The sequence below is a fragment of the Phocoena phocoena genome, chromosome 8 (assembly GCF_963924675.1).
Source record: "Phocoena phocoena chromosome 8, mPhoPho1.1, whole genome shotgun sequence".
Lineage (NCBI taxonomy): Eukaryota > Metazoa > Chordata > Mammalia > Artiodactyla > Phocoenidae > Phocoena > Phocoena phocoena.
In genome coordinates, this window is record NC_089226.1 from 104,947,522 (window position 1) to 104,963,273 (window position 15,752).

Below are 15,752 nucleotides of genomic sequence, written 5' to 3' on the forward strand. Positions count from 1 at the left end.
CTGCCCTGCCTGGATCCCCAGACCTATCTCCCTACAACCCCCGTTTGGCCAGCCCAGCCTTTTGGGGTACCTGGGGCAGAGAACAGCCCTCCCCTGAGCCCATACTGTGGGCTGGGACTTCCAAACCTGCAGCCCCAGGGCCTGGCTCCTGCCTGGCTCCGTCACCTGCTGACCCGTCTATAAAACAGGGCTACAGTGCCCCCTCCCCCAAGGATTGCTGTTAGATTTAAATGAGGTATTGTGGGCGAGGGAGTTACATGGGGGCCCTTGTTATTTTTATCTCCCCACCTAGGTCCTGTCTCTGGCGGGGTGGCCAAGTCCCATTCACCCAAAGAGGAAGTGGAGGCCCAGAGAGGGTGAGAGACTCCCCAAAGGACACACAGCTAATCACAGCTTGGTAGGGCTCAGAGCCTTGGTCCCTGGCCCTCTTGCCCACCCTTCCCTGTTCAGGGCCTGGTGCTTCCACAGCCCGCACCTGTCTCTCCCCATTCTCTCTTGTATTCTCCCGGGGCTGGGGAAGGGGCTGCTTTTCCTTTTTTTTTTCTTTTACATTTAAGCAAACCAGACCCAGGAGAGGAAGTGACCAACTAGGCAGGCCCCAGCCCAGCCCAGACAGCAGGCAGGGTGTCAGATGTTCACCCTCTCAGCGGGGCTCTGGCCTGTTCCTGTCCCCTCCCCTCCCCCGCTCAATTTGCGAGCTAAGGAAACTGAGTCCCACAGAGGGGCAGGGGCCGGCCCTGAGCCCCAAGGGCAGTGGCCACGGAGCCCTGGCTTGTGGGCTGGGCGTCTACAGGGCCCAGGGAGGCCACCCTGGCGCTCCCCCTGCCCTGCGGGCGGCGTTTAAGCAAAGGCCCGGCCAGGCCCTTCCTGCCCTTTTCAGTTTCCACAGTTTCACTTTTGTTGGTTTCGACACCTGGAGGGCTCCTCCCTCGGCCCCTACCAGCTCGGCTGCTGCCGGGCAGCCCGGGCCTCAGGGGAAGGTCCTGCTTCCTCAGCTCCCTCTGCCTGTCCTCTCTACCCTTCCTGAGTCCCAGAGGAGGCCCCCACCCCTCAGCGCCCACAGACCCGCAGGGAGGGAAGAGGGCCCTGGCTGCCTGTGGGGATGGGGCGGACCTCAGCCCTGCTGTTCCTGTCAAGGTTGCTCCCCAGGGTGGAAAGGCCAGGGCAGTCAGGTGGCCGGCGCTGGAGGTGGCCCTTGGCCTGGGGCCCCGAGGATGTGTAGGATCTCGGGTGAGGGCGGGTCACAGAGAGGGGACAGCAGGAGCAAGGGCCAGGTGTGAGAAGAGCCAGTGTCCCCAGGAGCCACTAGGGGTGGGGGGTAGGGGTCTCAGACGGGGCAGAGCCAGCTGGGAAGGAACTTGACATTGGACTGTGGGTCCAGCTGTAAGGTCAGCTCGCCGCTTACTTCCTGTGTGACCTCAGCACCCCGCTAAGCCATCCTGGGCCTCAGTCTCCCCATCTGTCAGATAGGGGTGGTAGCGGGACCTTGCAGGATCATGTGAACCCAGAATTCACACCTGGTGGGGAACTGCCTGGGACCCCACCCGCCTGAGCTCTCCCACCCCTGTCGGCCCCGCAGGACCATGGGCTCCATGTTCCGGAGTGAGGAGGTGGCGCTCGTCCAGCTCTTCCTGCCCACAGCTGCTGCCTACGCCTGCGTGAGCCAGCTTGGGGAGCTGGGCCTTGTGGAGTTCAGAGACGTGAGTGGGGCCGGGGTGGGCGTGAGGGGAGGCCTCGTTCTTGGGTGTCCCATACGGTGGACCATCTCCCCCAGACTGACCCCCGGCCCTGCTTGAATCCCGGCAACCTCTGCCATATATACTTTGCTCTCAGGCCGGCTTTACTCGTGGCTGAGACCACCCTGTGCCAGCCTGGGTTCAGCCAGGCCTCCTGGGCCCTGCCTCACCCTTCCCAGGCCACATGGGGTCTGGTGTGTCTTCAGCTGGGCATCTGGAGGGTCACAGTGTAGTCAGCACCTTTCTGGGGGAGGCAGCTATGGCCTGAGGAGAGCCGGGCCTGGGCCCTGGTGGGGGGACCTCCTTGGCCCTCTGCCTGGAAAACTGGTCCCTCCGTTTGGCAACCACAGCTCAATGCCTCGGTGAGTGCCTTCCAGAGACGTTTCGTGGTAGATGTTCGTCGCTGTGAAGAGCTGGAGAAGACCTTCAGTGAGTTGGCCCTGGGCCCACACCCCAGGCACACTTCCTGGAGGAGGCGCCAGTCAAGCTTGGTCTGAAAGGAAGAGTCCGAGTTGCCCAGGCGGACGGCAGAGAAGGGAGGTCCGGGCCAGGCCCTGCAGAGCCAGGACGGGGCAGCTGGGATCTTTGGGGTGTTCTTGGGTGAGCTGAGCAGAGGGTCCAGGCCAGGCCCGGCTTGGAAGAGGCCTTGAATACCGAATGAGGGCTCGGGACTTCACCCGCTGGGCGCCAGGAGCCACCCATAGGTTCCTAAGCGGGAGAGAAGCATGGACAGAACTTTTTCTGCTGCAGATGGACTGGGATGGGCAGAGGCCAGGATCCTGGGTCAGGTGCCCCCAAGGAGCAGCTGCTTGGCCCTGGGCAAGAGGGACCCCTGCCCTGGGTTCTATTCTGGAAACGCCTCTTAGGAGGGTCCTGCAAGGTGGGAGGATAGAGCACGTCTGTTTAATGGTTAGATTGACTGATAGGTTTTAAGTCATCAGGCAGCTACCCTGTGGGCCTCCATGCAAGCTCTCATCCCCTGCAGTGCTAGGGCCACCTGCCGGAAGACCGCTATGGGACCCAGGCCAGGGGCTGGGGACGGAGAGCAGCCCAGAAGAGCCCCAGGGCGGGGGGAGGCAGAGACGACCTGCAGGGATGGAGGTTTAGCCTGAGGTTTTTCCGGGGTCTCAGACTCAGTGAATCAGTTAGCTGGTGGCCAGCAGAGTTTGGGGTGGCAGTTGGAATTCCCTAGATGTTAGCCATCCCTTGGCTAATAGTGGCCATTGGCTGGTGGTAGCTCCTGAGCCGGCTCCCTGATGCCCGTCCCTCTGCACCCAGCCTTCCTGCAGGAGGAGGTACGGCAGGCTGGGCTGACGCTGCCTCTGCCTGAGGGGGCGCTGCCGGCACCCTTGCCCCGCGACCTTCTGCGCATCCAGGAGGAGACGGATCGCCTAGCACAGGAGCTCCAGGACGTGCGGGGCAACCGGCAGGCTCTGCGGGCCCAGCTCCACCAGCTGCAGCTCCACTCGGCTGTACTGGGCCAGTGCCATGGCCCCTCGGTCAGCTCCGGCCCCGGGCAGGGCGTGGGGAGGGGCGGGGGCCCCAGGCCCCACCTGGGCCGGGACTCATGGCGCCTCTCGGCTCCTAGTTGGCAGCCAGCCACACAGATGGGCCCCTGGAAAGAACACCCCTGCTCCAGTCCCCCGGGGGGCCGCACCAGGACCTGAGGGTCAAGTAAGTGAGGGGCAGCTTCGCTCTCTTTCCGGTTGGTGCAGGGGTGAGGCAGGCCAGCTCAGACTTCTTGTCCAGGGCCCTTGTGCAGCCGCCCTCAGGCCTGGACTTCCCTTTGCCCCTGGGGGTCTCTTCTGGCCCTGCCTGGCGGGCTCCTGCCTCCTCTGTGCGGACGGGGGCAGTGTGCCTGGCCCGGGTGAGGCGGGGGGGAGGCCGGAGCAGCCCCTGCCCAGCCCCGCCCGTCCCTGCAGCTTCGTAGCAGGTGCCGTGGAGCCCCACAAGGCCGCCGCCCTGGAGCGCCTGCTCTGGAGGGCCTGCCACGGCTTCCTCATCGCCAGCTTCAGGGACGCGGAGCAGCAGCTGGAGGGGCCCGTGACGGTGAGCGGGCCGGGCGCGCAGGCCGGGGTGCGTGCTGGGTGGAGCCGGGACTGCAGGGTGATGTGCGCCCCGCTCCGGCAGGGTGAGCCTGCGACGTGGGTGACCTTCCTCATCTCCTACTGGGGCGAGCAGATCGGGCAGAAGATCCGCAAGATCACTGACTGGTGAGCCCCCGTCGGGTGGGGGGCTGGCCCCCCGCTGCCCTCGTGCCCGGGCCCCTGCGTGTCACCTCCACTGAGCCCGCTCTGTCTGCCACACTGCCCTGTGGGCTCCCTTTAGACTCAGCCTCTGCAAGCCCTGGACCCTGTGCCCACCTCACCTCCCCCCTCCTCCCTGCCAGCTTCCACTGCCACGTCTTCCCATTTGTGGAGCAGGAGGAGGCCCGCCGCGCAGCCCTGCAGCAGCTGCAGCAGCAGAGCCAAGAGCTGCGGGAGGTGGGCGCCCGCGGCCCGGCTGTAGCCCTGCCTTCCGCCCGCCCCTCCCCTCCTGACACCCCGCCCCCGCCCCCCAGCTCCTCCTCCCCCGCCCCTCCCCTCCTGACACCCCGCCCCCGCCCCACCCCTCCTCCCCCTGCCGCTCCTCCTGACCCCCTGCTCTGGTCGCAGGTCCTGGGTGAGACGGAGCACTTCCTGAGCCAGGTGCTGGGCCGGGTGCAGAGACTGTTGCCGCCCTGGCAGGTGCAGATCCGCAAGATGAAGGCCGTGTACCTGGCCCTCAACCAGTGCAGCGTGAGCACCACGCACAAGTGCCTCATCGCCGAGGCCTGGTGTGCCACGCGCGACCTGCCCACCCTGCAGCAGGCGCTTCAGGGCAGCTCGGTGAGCATGGGGGGTGGTCTCCCGCCCTCCCCTACTGCCGGGCAGGGGCTGGTTTCCTCCACACAACACATCTCCCATTCCCGGTGCCATCAGCGCCGTGCCTTTGCCGGGGCTCATCCTCCTCCAGGGAGTCCACCGTGATGGCCCTGGCCCAGCAAGCCCTCTCCCTGCCCCGACTTCCCAGAGGCCCTGGGATGGGCCGTCACACCCTGGAAGCTGCACTGGGTGTTAAGTTAGAAACCGGGTTCAAATCCAGGCTCTGCAGGTACTGGCCCTGTGACCTTGGGCCAACTGGAGGGAGCCTTGGGCTCATCTGTGAAATGGGGTTGCTGACCCTGCTTCCAGGGGTCGCCATGCTAGGTGCTCACCTGTGGCCATGGGGCTCCCTCTCCTGGGCCACCTGGATGGGAAGAAGCACACTTCTGTTTCCCGAGTGACTTTTGGGCCAATCTCTGGCCCTCCCTGAATCCCCCTGAACTGGGGCAGGTGGGGCTGGTCATGCTGTTTCACAGGGAGAGGAAGGGCTGCCCTGGGTCCCCTGGCTCCCACCCAGCGAGTCCCCACAGTGCTCTCCATCTCTAGCTGGCCGTGGCTGGAGGGTCCGAGCGTCCCTCAAGGCCCCTGCCATCAGTCTTGTCTGTCTGTCTGCCTGCCGGGTGCCCCAGAGCGAGGCGGGTGTGAGCGCCGTGGTTCACCGCATCCCCTGCCGGGACATGCCCCCCACACTCATCCGTACCAACCGCTTCACGGCCAGCTTCCAGGGCATCGTGGACGCCTATGGTGTGGGCCGCTACCAGGAGGTCAACCCCGGTGAGAGCCACCACATCCCCAGCCCCGGCCTTCGGGAGGCTCAGCTGCTGCCCTGGGTGGAAGCATGGGAGGGCTGCATCACCACCTGGGCCTGTCCCGCCCTCCTGAGATGAGAGGCGCACTCCCGGTCATGTGCTTGGGGGTCTAGTGGAGGCACTTCACGTTTATCCCCCGCAAACACCCCCACTGCCCTGCTGTTAAGCTAACGGGAACCAGCAGAGTTGTGCAAAGGATAGCAGCTTTGCAGTAGGAATGGACCAGGTTGGAGGTCCTACTCACTTACTTTGATGAGTTTCTTAGCTTCTCTGAGCCTGTTTCCTCATCTATAAAATGGGGATGATGGTACATACCTGAGCGGTGTTGGGAAGATTAATGATCGCCAAAGGTTGCAAACCAGTGGCCCACGAGGCCAGCATCAGTCTGCAGACATGTTTTGCTTGGCCACGTTGTATGGCCACGTTGAAAGGTTTGAATTGGGTGCAGCCCCAGGTCAGGTTCTCCCAGAAGCAGACCCTGAGATGGGGTCTCTGATGCAAGTGGCCTATTAAGAGAGGTGTTCCTGGGAGAAACCAGTAAGGGACCTTAGGGGACGGGGAAGCAGGCAGGAAGGGGAGAGCTGAGTAGGGCCAGTCTCAGGTGAAGCCCAGCCTCAGCCTGAGCCTGCAGGGAGCTCTAGAGCATGAAGGACACTATGGTGTGTCCACCTCAAGGCTGATGAGCAGGGCTTTCAAACCCAGCGCCCTCAGTCGTCTGCCAGCCCTCGCGGGTGGGCAGTGAGGCCGTCAGCTCCAGGCACGTCCACCTGGGTGCTCACTGGCCTGGCGAGGCTGCTGCTCTCTAGGTGGCCCACTGGGCAGAGGGTTGCACAGAGCTGCCAAGGGAGCTGCGGCCGCCTGGGCAGAGCCTCAGCGTCTGCTGCGGGTGCCAGGGTTTAAAGTGGGAGTTTTCGCAAAAGTCTGCATTTTCTCAAGACTGGCGAAAAGTGAGAGATTTGGCGACATGGCCCACCTCCAACAGGCTGGAGCTGGGTGGTGGCAGCCCCCTCCCGTTTGCCAGTGCCCGTCCCGAGGGCAGCAGGCACTGGCTTTCCTCCCTTCCTGGCCCCCTCCTCCTTCCTGAGGCCTGTGGGACCTGGCCTGTCATCCGCCAGGTTCCTCTCCCTCCAGACACCACCCTCCCTGCAGAAGGCTGGCTGCGGTGTGGCCAGTGGCCCAGCATCCCCCGTGTCACTGGGTAGGGGCTGCAGTGCATCTCTGTGTGAGCCCAAAGAATGGGTGTGAGGGTGAACCGTGATGAGGTCCCTTATGGGAGGTCAGGGAGGGGTCCTGCCTCATCCAGTGGGCAAGAGGCAGGGTTTGGGATCCCCGGGGCGGTACAGGCAGCACATGAGGATGGAATCCAGGGCCGTGTGGACTGAGACCAGGGTCACGTGGTCCTCTGGGGCCTGCTGACCCTGAAGGACCAGCATCTGGGAGCTTGGCGTGGGGCCCCCAGCCCATTTCACCTGCCCGTAGTCCCTCTGCGTTAGCGGATGCCAGTCTGGTCAGAGCAGGCCTGATCACCAGATATCCACGGTTGGTAATATGCCACCAGCTCACAAAGCAGTAGCTTTGCGGAGGTATTCGTTTCCTAGGGCTGCTGTAACAAAGCCTCACAGATGGGGCGGCTGAAATGATAGGTATTTATTGTCACTCAGTTCTGGAGGCTGGAAGTCTGAGATCAAGGTGTCGGCAGGGCTGGTTCCTTCTGAGAGCTGTGAGGGAGAATGTGTTCAGGCCTCTCTCCTTGGCTTGCAGACAGCTGTCTTCATGTTCGTATGGCATTCTCCCAGTGTATGTGTCTAAGGTCTAAATTTCCCCCTTTTTATAGGGACACCAGTTATATTTGATTAGGACCCCCCCTAATGACCTCATTTTCACTGGGTTACAACTGTAAAGGTTGTATTTCCAAATAAGGTCACTGTCTAAGGTACTGGGGGTTAGGACTCTAACATATCTTTTGTTGGGGTGGGGGACACAATTCAACCCATAAGTGGGATGTGCGTTAGAATCCTAACACCTATGAGAAAATTTCCCCTAAAGGGAAGCTGAGGCCCCAGAGGTTAAGTGACCAACTCGGCCTTCTGGAACTTGCCATGTGCCAGCCAGGACTACCACTGGGCTCTCTGTGCTTCTGCTTTAAGCTCTTCTCATAAATAATAATAGCTAGAACTGCTAACGTTATATTGAGCATTTATGGTCTCCCAGGTACTGTCCATGGATAAAGTCATTTATAACAGCCCTATAAAGTGGTGGTATTTTTATCTCCATTTTGCAGATGGGGAATGGAGGTTCAGAGAGGTTAAGATACTAGCCCAAAGTTGCACAGCTAGTGAGTGCCTGGAGCTTGAGTGCAGGCAGGCGGTGTGGCATCCCTGCCTGGCTACACCACCTTCATGTCTCCTGGGGCCCCGGAGCCTGGCTTGGGGAGCCTGTGCGGCATCCTGTACAGGGATGGGGGTCCTGGCTGACCGCGTGGCCCCTCTGCCCGCAGCACCCTACACCATCATCACCTTCCCCTTTCTCTTCGCCGTCATGTTCGGTGACGTGGGCCACGGGCTGCTCATGTTTCTCTTCGCCCTGGCCATGGTGCTGGCCGAGAACCGGCCAGCCGTGAAGACAGCGCGGAACGAGGTAAGGGGCGATGGGGTGGGTGGTCCGGGCACAGCAGGGGGCCCAGGCCGGCTCTCGCCACGCCTCTCTGCACCCCCAGATCTGGAGGACCTTCTTTGAGGGCCGCTACCTGCTCCTGCTCATGGGCCTGTTCTCCGTCTACACCGGCTTCATCTACAACGAGTGCTTCAGCTGCGCCACGGCTGTCTTCCCCTCAGGCTGGAGCGTGGCGGCCATGGCCAACCAGTCGGGCTGGAGGTGAGGCCCGACCGTTCCCGCCCCGCAGCCCTCAGGCCCCCGGGCCCCTGACCAGCCCGCCTGCTCTTGTCACAGTGACGCCTTCCTGGCCCAGCAGCCGCTGCTCTCCCTGGACCCCAATGTCACCGGCGTCTTCCTGGGACCATACCCCTTCGGCATCGACCCGGTGAGTCCCGGCCGCCTGTTGGAGGCGGTGGTGGGCAGGAGGGCGGGTCCGGGGCTCCCCGCTAGCCCAGCCCCTCCCAAGCACCAGGCCCAGTTCCGGGTACAGGAGGCAGGAGCCCCCCTAGACCAGGGCCTGCGTGGCAGGGGGGCCTGCACGGCAGGGGGGCCTGCACTGCAGCCACTTGAAAAGCAGAGAAGCGAGTCCCAATGAGGGCAGCGTTCTGTAGTCCCCTCTGTGCCAGGCAGGCACCGTTCTGAGCCCTTGTTGAATTGACTTGATGTCTAGTGCTCATGACAGCTCCATGGGAGCACGTCAGTACCGTCCCCATTTTACAGGTGAGGAAGCTGAGGTTACACGCCCAAGGTCACCCAGCTAGGAAGAACTGGGGTTGGGGCCCAGGCTGCCCGGCCCAGTCTGTGCTCTTAACTGTTCCCCTCTGCTGTCCCTCGTCGGGCAGGTGACGGGTTGTACAGAGGCCCTGGAGGGGCAGACAGGCCGATGGGAGTGACTCGGGTGGAGAGGCCCCTTCACGACACCCATCCCTCCTGCCACCACAGGTCTGGAGCCTGGCTGTCAACCACCTGAGCTTCCTCAACTCCTTCAAGATGAAGATGTCCGTCATCCTGGGGGTCACCCACATGACCTTCGGGGTGGTCCTGGGAGTCTTCAACCACATGTGAGGACCGGGGGCCTTGGGGTGGGGGGCCAGGCAGGGCCAGGGCGACCTGGTGACCCGGCTCCCCTCCTGCCCCAGGCACTTCGGCCAGTGGCACCGGCTGCTGCTGGAGACCCTCCCCGAGCTGGTCTTCCTGCTGGGGCTGTTCGGCTACCTCGTCTTCCTGGTCGCCTACAAGTGGCTGCGAGTCACGGCCGCCAGCGCTGCCTCGGCCCCCAGCATCCTCATCCACTTCATCAACATGTTCCTCTTCTCCAGCAGCCCCACAAACCGGCCGCTTTTCTCCGGGCAGGTAGGCTGGGGCGGGGGTGGGGGGTGCGGCGGCTCACACCCCGCCCTGGGGCCCCCTGGTGGCTGGGCCTCTCAGCTGCAGGATCCTCGTCCGAGAAGTGGGATGCAGGCCTGAGGCCGTGAGACAGGGAGGTCGAGGGGCCTCCCTGGGAGCTCCCAGCAGGGGTGGTGGCTTCTATGCCCAGAGGAATTCCACACGGGGCAAAGTCTCTGCCTGGTGAGGGGCCCTGGGCTGGAGTGGGCTGCGGGCTCCCCGGGCCCCTGGGGAATCGCGTGGCCCACGCTGGCCGGTGGCTCGCAGGGGCGCCCTGACCATCGCCCCCTCCTCCCCTGCAGGAAGTGGTGCAGCCCACGCTGGTGGTCCTGGCCCTGGCCATGGTGCCCGTCCTGCTGCTTGGCACGCCCTTGTTCCTGCATCGGGAGCACCGCCGCTGCCACTCTCGGAGGAGGCAACAGCCGGTAGAGGCAGGGGAGCCTGGGGGTGGGGTCCTGTCCGGGACGTGAGCCCCATCTGGGGCTGGGGGTCTGTGATGCCGCTGCACCACCTCTAGGATAAGGACACAGCCGGGCTTCTGGACCTGCCTGACACGTCCCTGGCCAGCCAGGGCTCTGATGAGGAGAAGGCAGGATGCCCAGGGGACCAGGCGGAGGCCGAGGTGGGTATGGTGCCTTCCTGAGTAGGGGATGGCTTCTGGCCCCACTTGCCTCTCACTGCCACCTGTCCCCCCAGTTTGTCGTGTCCGAGGTGTTCATGCACCAAGCCATCCACACCATCGAGTTCTGCCTGGGCTGCATCTCCAACACGGCCTCCTACCTGCGCCTTTGGGCCCTGAGCCTGGCCCACGCCCGTGAGTCCCGGCTCCTTCCCACACCCAGCTGCTGGATGCGTGGCCCCCTCTGGTCGCTTCTTCTTTTTTTTTTTTTTGCAGTATGCGGGCCTCCCACGGTTGTGGCCTCTCCCGTCACGGAGCGCAGGCTCTGGACGTGCAGGCCCAGCGGCCATGGCTCACGGGCCCAGCTGCTCCGCGGCATGTGGGATCTTCTCAGACCGGGGCACGAACCCGTGTCCCCTGCATCGGCAGGCGGACCCTCAACCACTGCGCAACCAGGGAAGCCCTGGTCGCTTCTTAGTATCCCTGTCTGTAAAAGGGGGACGTCGGAGGAGGTCCCCCGCTGGCCCACGGGGAGGGCGGGCTTCGGGACGCCGAGGTGGCTTGGTGGTCCCCACGGTTCCCTCCTCCACCTGCAGAGCTGTCACAGGTCCTGTGGGCCATGGTGATGCGAGCCGGCCTGAGCCTGGGCGGCGAGATGGGTGTGGCGGCTGTGGTGCTGGTCCCCGTCTTCGCCGCCTTCGCCGTGATGACCGTGGCCATCCTGCTGGTGATGGAGGGGCTCTCGGCCTTCCTGCACGCGCTGCGGCTGCACTGGTGAGTGGCCGCCTGGCTGGTGTGGGCAGCACGGTGGGGGGTGGGGGGGGCGTCCCCTCACCCGCTCTCCCTTCTCACCCCAGGGTGGAGTTCCAGAACAAGTTCTACTCGGGTACTGGCTACAAGCTGAGCCCCTTCACCTTCGCCGTGGAGGGTGAATAGTGCCCACAGCCCTGCCCTTGCCTTGCTGAGCAGGGAAGAAATAAAGGGGAAGGCCCAGGGCCCGTGTCTTGGTCTTGTCTGGGAGGCAGGGGCTGGGGCTGCTGGGTGTGGAGGAGCCTGGGCTCTGGCATGGGCTGGTCCTGCCCCTGGGAGCCTTTTGGTTGGATGGACACCACGCCAGCCTCTGTGCCCGTCTCCCTTATATCTGTCTCTGCAGCTGAAGTTGGTGTGGGGTGGGGGGAGGTGGGAGCCACTGGTCTACGATCTGGGGCCTCAGGATGTCAGGATAGGACCCGTGAGCACATCTGCAACGATCCCAGACTCTTGGGGTGAAGGGGGGCAGAACTAGGCCCAGGGAGGGCTGTTTCCAGTACATTCTAGCTCAGAAAGATTGTCCTCCCAGGCTGGGCCAGGGGGAGTGAGCTCCCCATCCTTGGGGATATGCAAACTGGCTGTACGATGATGCCTGGGCTACCCTGGGTATGGAGGGTGGTGCCTGGCACCAATCGGCCAATATTCTCACGTGCCTGTGCTGGCGCTGGCCCCCGGCACTCAAGATGCTCTGCAGTAGAGAGCAGCCTGGGACACCTGAGCTGGACCCGGCACTCCACATGGGACAGTGGTGTAACACCCAAGGCCACCTTCCCGCAGACAAGGGCAGAGGCTCGTCCAGGGCACCCTGAGAATTGCCCAGGGCTCCGAAGGTCAGAAAAGGGCAGAGCCGGACTCCAGGCCCTGCCTCCCCAGAGGCCATAGTCTTCCCCCCTGCCTCCCTGGTGGGCAGTCCTGCTGCCAGGCCATCCTTCCGCTGGGAGGAGGGAGGTGGCATCCTCGGGCCTCTCTGGTCTGGGGCCCACCCCCAGCTGGGTGGCAGAGCCAGTGCTTCCCACAGGCCTCGTTTTCTCCTGCTGAGGAGCTGCCAAGTGGTTCTTCCGGCTGGAGGCCCTGGGAACAAAGGCTGCCTTGAAGGCAGAGACGCCCTGGGCGCGGCAAGCCGGGAGGCCTGGCCCCATAACCTGGCCCCGTCACCGTGGCTCTCAGTCTGGCCAGTTGCCGGGAGGAGCCTGTCCCTCCAGAGCCCAGGGCTGCCCCGCTCAGGGCCCCCAGATGCTGGGCTGGGGTATGAGGGGCTGTCTGGCTGCAGTATGACACGCCTGGCAGAGACTTGGCTCCAAGAAACGTTGAGAGCTGTGTCTGGTTAGGAACAGAGAGAGTGGTGTGCGTCTCAGGATCTGGCCCAAGCCCAGGACTCCAAGCTCTACCTTCCTGGGGAGCAGAGCTATGCAGAGACTCACAGGGTGGGGCAGGTGAGGGGAACCCTAAGCAGGGGCTCAGCACCGAGAATGTGGCATGTTTCGGGGGTGGGTGGCAGGTGTGACCCCAGGGAGACGCTAGCTGGCCCTGCCCTGGCTTTGATGCGTGGACAGCCTGGCTGGAGAGGGCTGGCTGCTGGGGAACCAGCATGTGCAAGGGCACTGGAGGGGGCACCCCTGGGGCGTGGGGGTCGCCTGCACTGGGGACAGGCCTGCTCGGGCAAGTGTACGGTCTAATCCAGGAGGATAACTGAGCGAACAGATGGGCATCCCAGGAATTCCACATACAGAGAATGCAAGTGATAGCCAGCGAGTGGATGTGAGGGAGACTGACCCCAAAGCCACCTGGCAGAGGAAAGCGCGAGAGGGCCTGGTGTCTTAGGGACGAGAGAGGCTGGGGGCAGGGGGCGGGCAAGGCCGGTCGGACCCTGTGGGCACAGGCGGGAGCTGGGAGCTGTGTTCTAAGATCTCACACACAGGGCAGCAGCATCTAGGGCTGTTGGGTTTTTTTAAAAAACTTTATTTTTGTCTGCCCCGGGTCTTCGTTGCTGCACGTGGGCTTTCTCTAGTTGCGGCGAGCGGGGGCTACTCTTCTTTGCGGTGTGGGGGGTTCTCATTGCGGTGGCTTCTCTTGCTGCGGAGCACGGGCTCTAGGCACACAGGCTTTGGTAGTTGTTGCACGCGGGCTTGGTAGTTGTGGCTTACGGGTTCTAGAGTGCAGGCTCGGTAGTTGTGGCACGCGGGCTTAGTTGCTCTGCGGCATGTGGGATCTTCCCGGACCAGGGCTCGAACCTGTGTCCCCTGCACTGGCAGGCGGATTCTTAACCACTGTGCCACCAGGGAAGTCCCTAGGACTCAGTTTTATTGCTGGGATATCATAACACACTCACCTGGTTAAAACTTTCGGTGTCTAGCAGGCCGGGCAGCGGAAGTCCCCCTCCTGCCCTGACCCAGCCGCTCAGTTCCCTCCTGGACAGCCCGGTGCTCCCCCCCTCCCTCCCGCCCAAGGGCTTCACCTCCGGAGCCGGGTGGACGCACTGGAGACCTCCCCGAGACTAGGGACGCATCCGAGGGTGACAGCAGAGGATGGGCTTTTATCTTTTTTATTGTTTGTATAGTACAGTCTTTGTGGCAGCAGGAATGTATGCACAAAAAACAAATAAGAGTGAAAAAAAATTTATCCCAAAGGACTTTTAATACATACGGATTTCACAGCTATACTCTATCCCCGCCCCCATACTCCACATATAGGCTGCGGTTTCCCACCAGAACGAACACATGAGGTACACTGGGGAGCAGTGAGGGCAAGGTTTCCCTCCCGCACCCAGCACACCGAGGCCCCAGCACCAGGGCGACAGGAGGCTTCCCTGGGGCACGACCATGCCTGGGGGCGGGCAGCTGGCCCTGTCACAAGAGCCCAGCTCCAGGCTGAGCAGAGGTGGAGGGGAAAAGGCTGCTGAGTGTGGGACAAAGCAGCCCGCTCCCTACCAGGAAAGCGGATTGGGCAGTGGGGGGGGCCGGGGTGGGCATGTGTGTCCACGTGTCCCCGTGCAGCCTGCTGGCCCTCTGTGGCCACGGCCCACTGCCTGCCCCTGAGCCGGGGTTAATAAAGCACTTTCAGTTAGAGGGCATGGCAGGGCTGCATCCAGTTAGGGTGAGATTCATCTGAGATTCACCTGCAGAGGAAAACACGGATGACAGGCAGCAGTCAGCGGGCAGCCACGGTCATCCCCGCCTCTGTGCGCCCCGCACCTCGGGGGCGGTCTGCATCTCCCAGGACCCCGGTCAGGCCACGGGGCATCGGCAGGGTCGCTGCCCACTCGCCGCCCTACACACCCGTTACCTACAGAAAGCCCGGTCGGCACTGTTCACCAGGGCGGTCATTCACATCCTTTAAAGATCAACATTAACCAGAAGGCACCTGCAGTGACACTGCTTACTCCTGCTGTCTGCCCCACCTGACTGAAGTAGAAAATGCCTTCTCTAGATTTAGGGGGTCTGAGGTGTCGCACTATTGCACTAGTGTGCTATAATTCTGCTTCCTGATCTCACGTCAGAGTCCTAGAGAAATCGTAAACAGGGTATGAAATAAATGTTCCTCAATTTTAATACAGTCTCTCGTATCATACACATCTGTGTTCGGCAGCGAGACGTCTGCGCCTTCTTGCTACAGGTACAGTAGTTGGAGCACAGAGGGAGCCTCGGGCTCGGCCGCCCCCGCGCAGTCCAGGGATGCAGCGCAGGCAGGCCTCCCCGGTCACACCCCAAGCTTCCTCTTCTGGTCGAAATAGGCATCAAACCTGGCCTGGGCATACTCCTAGGAGACAGAAGGAAGAGGGGCCTCACCAAGGGTCCCGCCCGCCCCCCGGCACAGAGCAGAGCAGCTCCGTGTGCTGCAGGCCATCCAGGAGCCGCGCTGCTCTCAGGACGGTCCTCTCCCGCCGGCAGCAGCCCCGGTCACCGCCTTCCCTTTACCCTCAACGTTCCCCACTCGATCAGCTGCGCCGGCCCGGCCCTGCCATCCCAGACAGGAGACGGGACTTCTGTCTATGTATCTGGTGTAGCATGGTTCACCGACTCATTCACCTTGCATGCTACAGACGCGGACTGACGGACACAACAGAGGCTTCTCTGTCAAAGCCCAAGGTCCCTGGGGCGTTAGCAAGGGTAGACAGACGGTAGGTGCCACCTGTTTGCTGCAGCACCATTACTAAAAGGACACCAAGAGGGAAGTGAGAAAACCTGGCCAGCCACCGGGCCCCTGGGTCCCTTCCCCTGTCTGCCCACCGGTGTGCAGAACACAGTCTCTTAAGGGCCACTCCAAATCGAAAAGTCTGCAGCGCTAACTGCCAAGATTACAGCACCACTTCAAAAAAAATTAACGTTGAGGTATAATTTATATACCACAAAACTTAACTCATTTAAAACGTGCGGTGTCCACTAATGCACACACCTAGCTCAACGCCAACACCACAATCACCCTCAAGGTCCTCCTGGGTCTCTGTAGTCAAGCCCACCAGATCGCGACAGAAAGCTTCCACGTGAGTGTAATCGTCCGCTACGTCCCCTCTGGTGTCTGGCTTGTGACTAAGACACATCCACGCTGCCGTGGGCGGCAGTGTTCGTGGCTGAGTAGTTTTCTGTGATATGGCTCCAACACAGTGCGTTCACCCAGTCATCTGCTGATGGGCACGTAGGTTGTTTCCAGTTTGGGGCTACTGAAAATAAAGCTGCTGTGAGCACTTGAATACAGAGCTTGGCGGGGAAACAGGCTTTCATTTCTCTTGGATCAATACCAAAGAGAGGGACTGCTGGGTTGTATGGTAAGTGTAGGGGTTTTTTTGGGTTTTTTTCTCTTTAACTTTTCATTTTATTGAAGTACAGTCGATTTAAAT

At 62.3% G+C, this 15,752-nt stretch overlaps 2 protein-coding genes across 5 annotated transcripts in view; one reads left to right on the forward strand and one right to left on the reverse strand.

The window, feature by feature from the left end:
* Positions 1-1,583: 1,583 nt before the first annotated feature.
* Positions 1,584-11,101, forward strand: TCIRG1 (T cell immune regulator 1, ATPase H+ transporting V0 subunit a3). The gene is made up of 19 exons (XM_065882597.1): positions 1,584-1,700; positions 2,087-2,165; positions 3,015-3,235; positions 3,325-3,410; positions 3,659-3,785; positions 3,867-3,949; positions 4,126-4,219; positions 4,391-4,603; positions 5,269-5,413; positions 7,946-8,085; positions 8,165-8,322; positions 8,398-8,488; positions 9,046-9,164; positions 9,243-9,456; positions 9,792-9,914; positions 10,007-10,111; positions 10,186-10,303; positions 10,705-10,882; positions 10,966-11,101. Exons 1-19 carry the CDS (start codon positions 1,584-1,586, stop codon positions 11,042-11,044), a joined length of 2,490 nt encoding a protein of 829 aa, XP_065738669.1. The 3' UTR covers positions 11,045-11,101.
* Positions 11,102-14,614: 3,513 nt separating this feature from the next.
* CHKA (choline kinase alpha) overlaps positions 14,615-15,752 on the reverse strand; it is a 59,804-nt gene continuing 58,666 nt past the window's right edge. For all 4 annotated transcript variants that reach the window (XM_065881847.1, XM_065881848.1, XM_065881846.1 and 1 more), the window contains one exon: positions 14,615-14,674. In XM_065881847.1, the coding sequence (XP_065737919.1) occupies positions 14,615-14,674 (60 nt within the window). The remainder of the gene's footprint in view (positions 14,675-15,752) is intronic.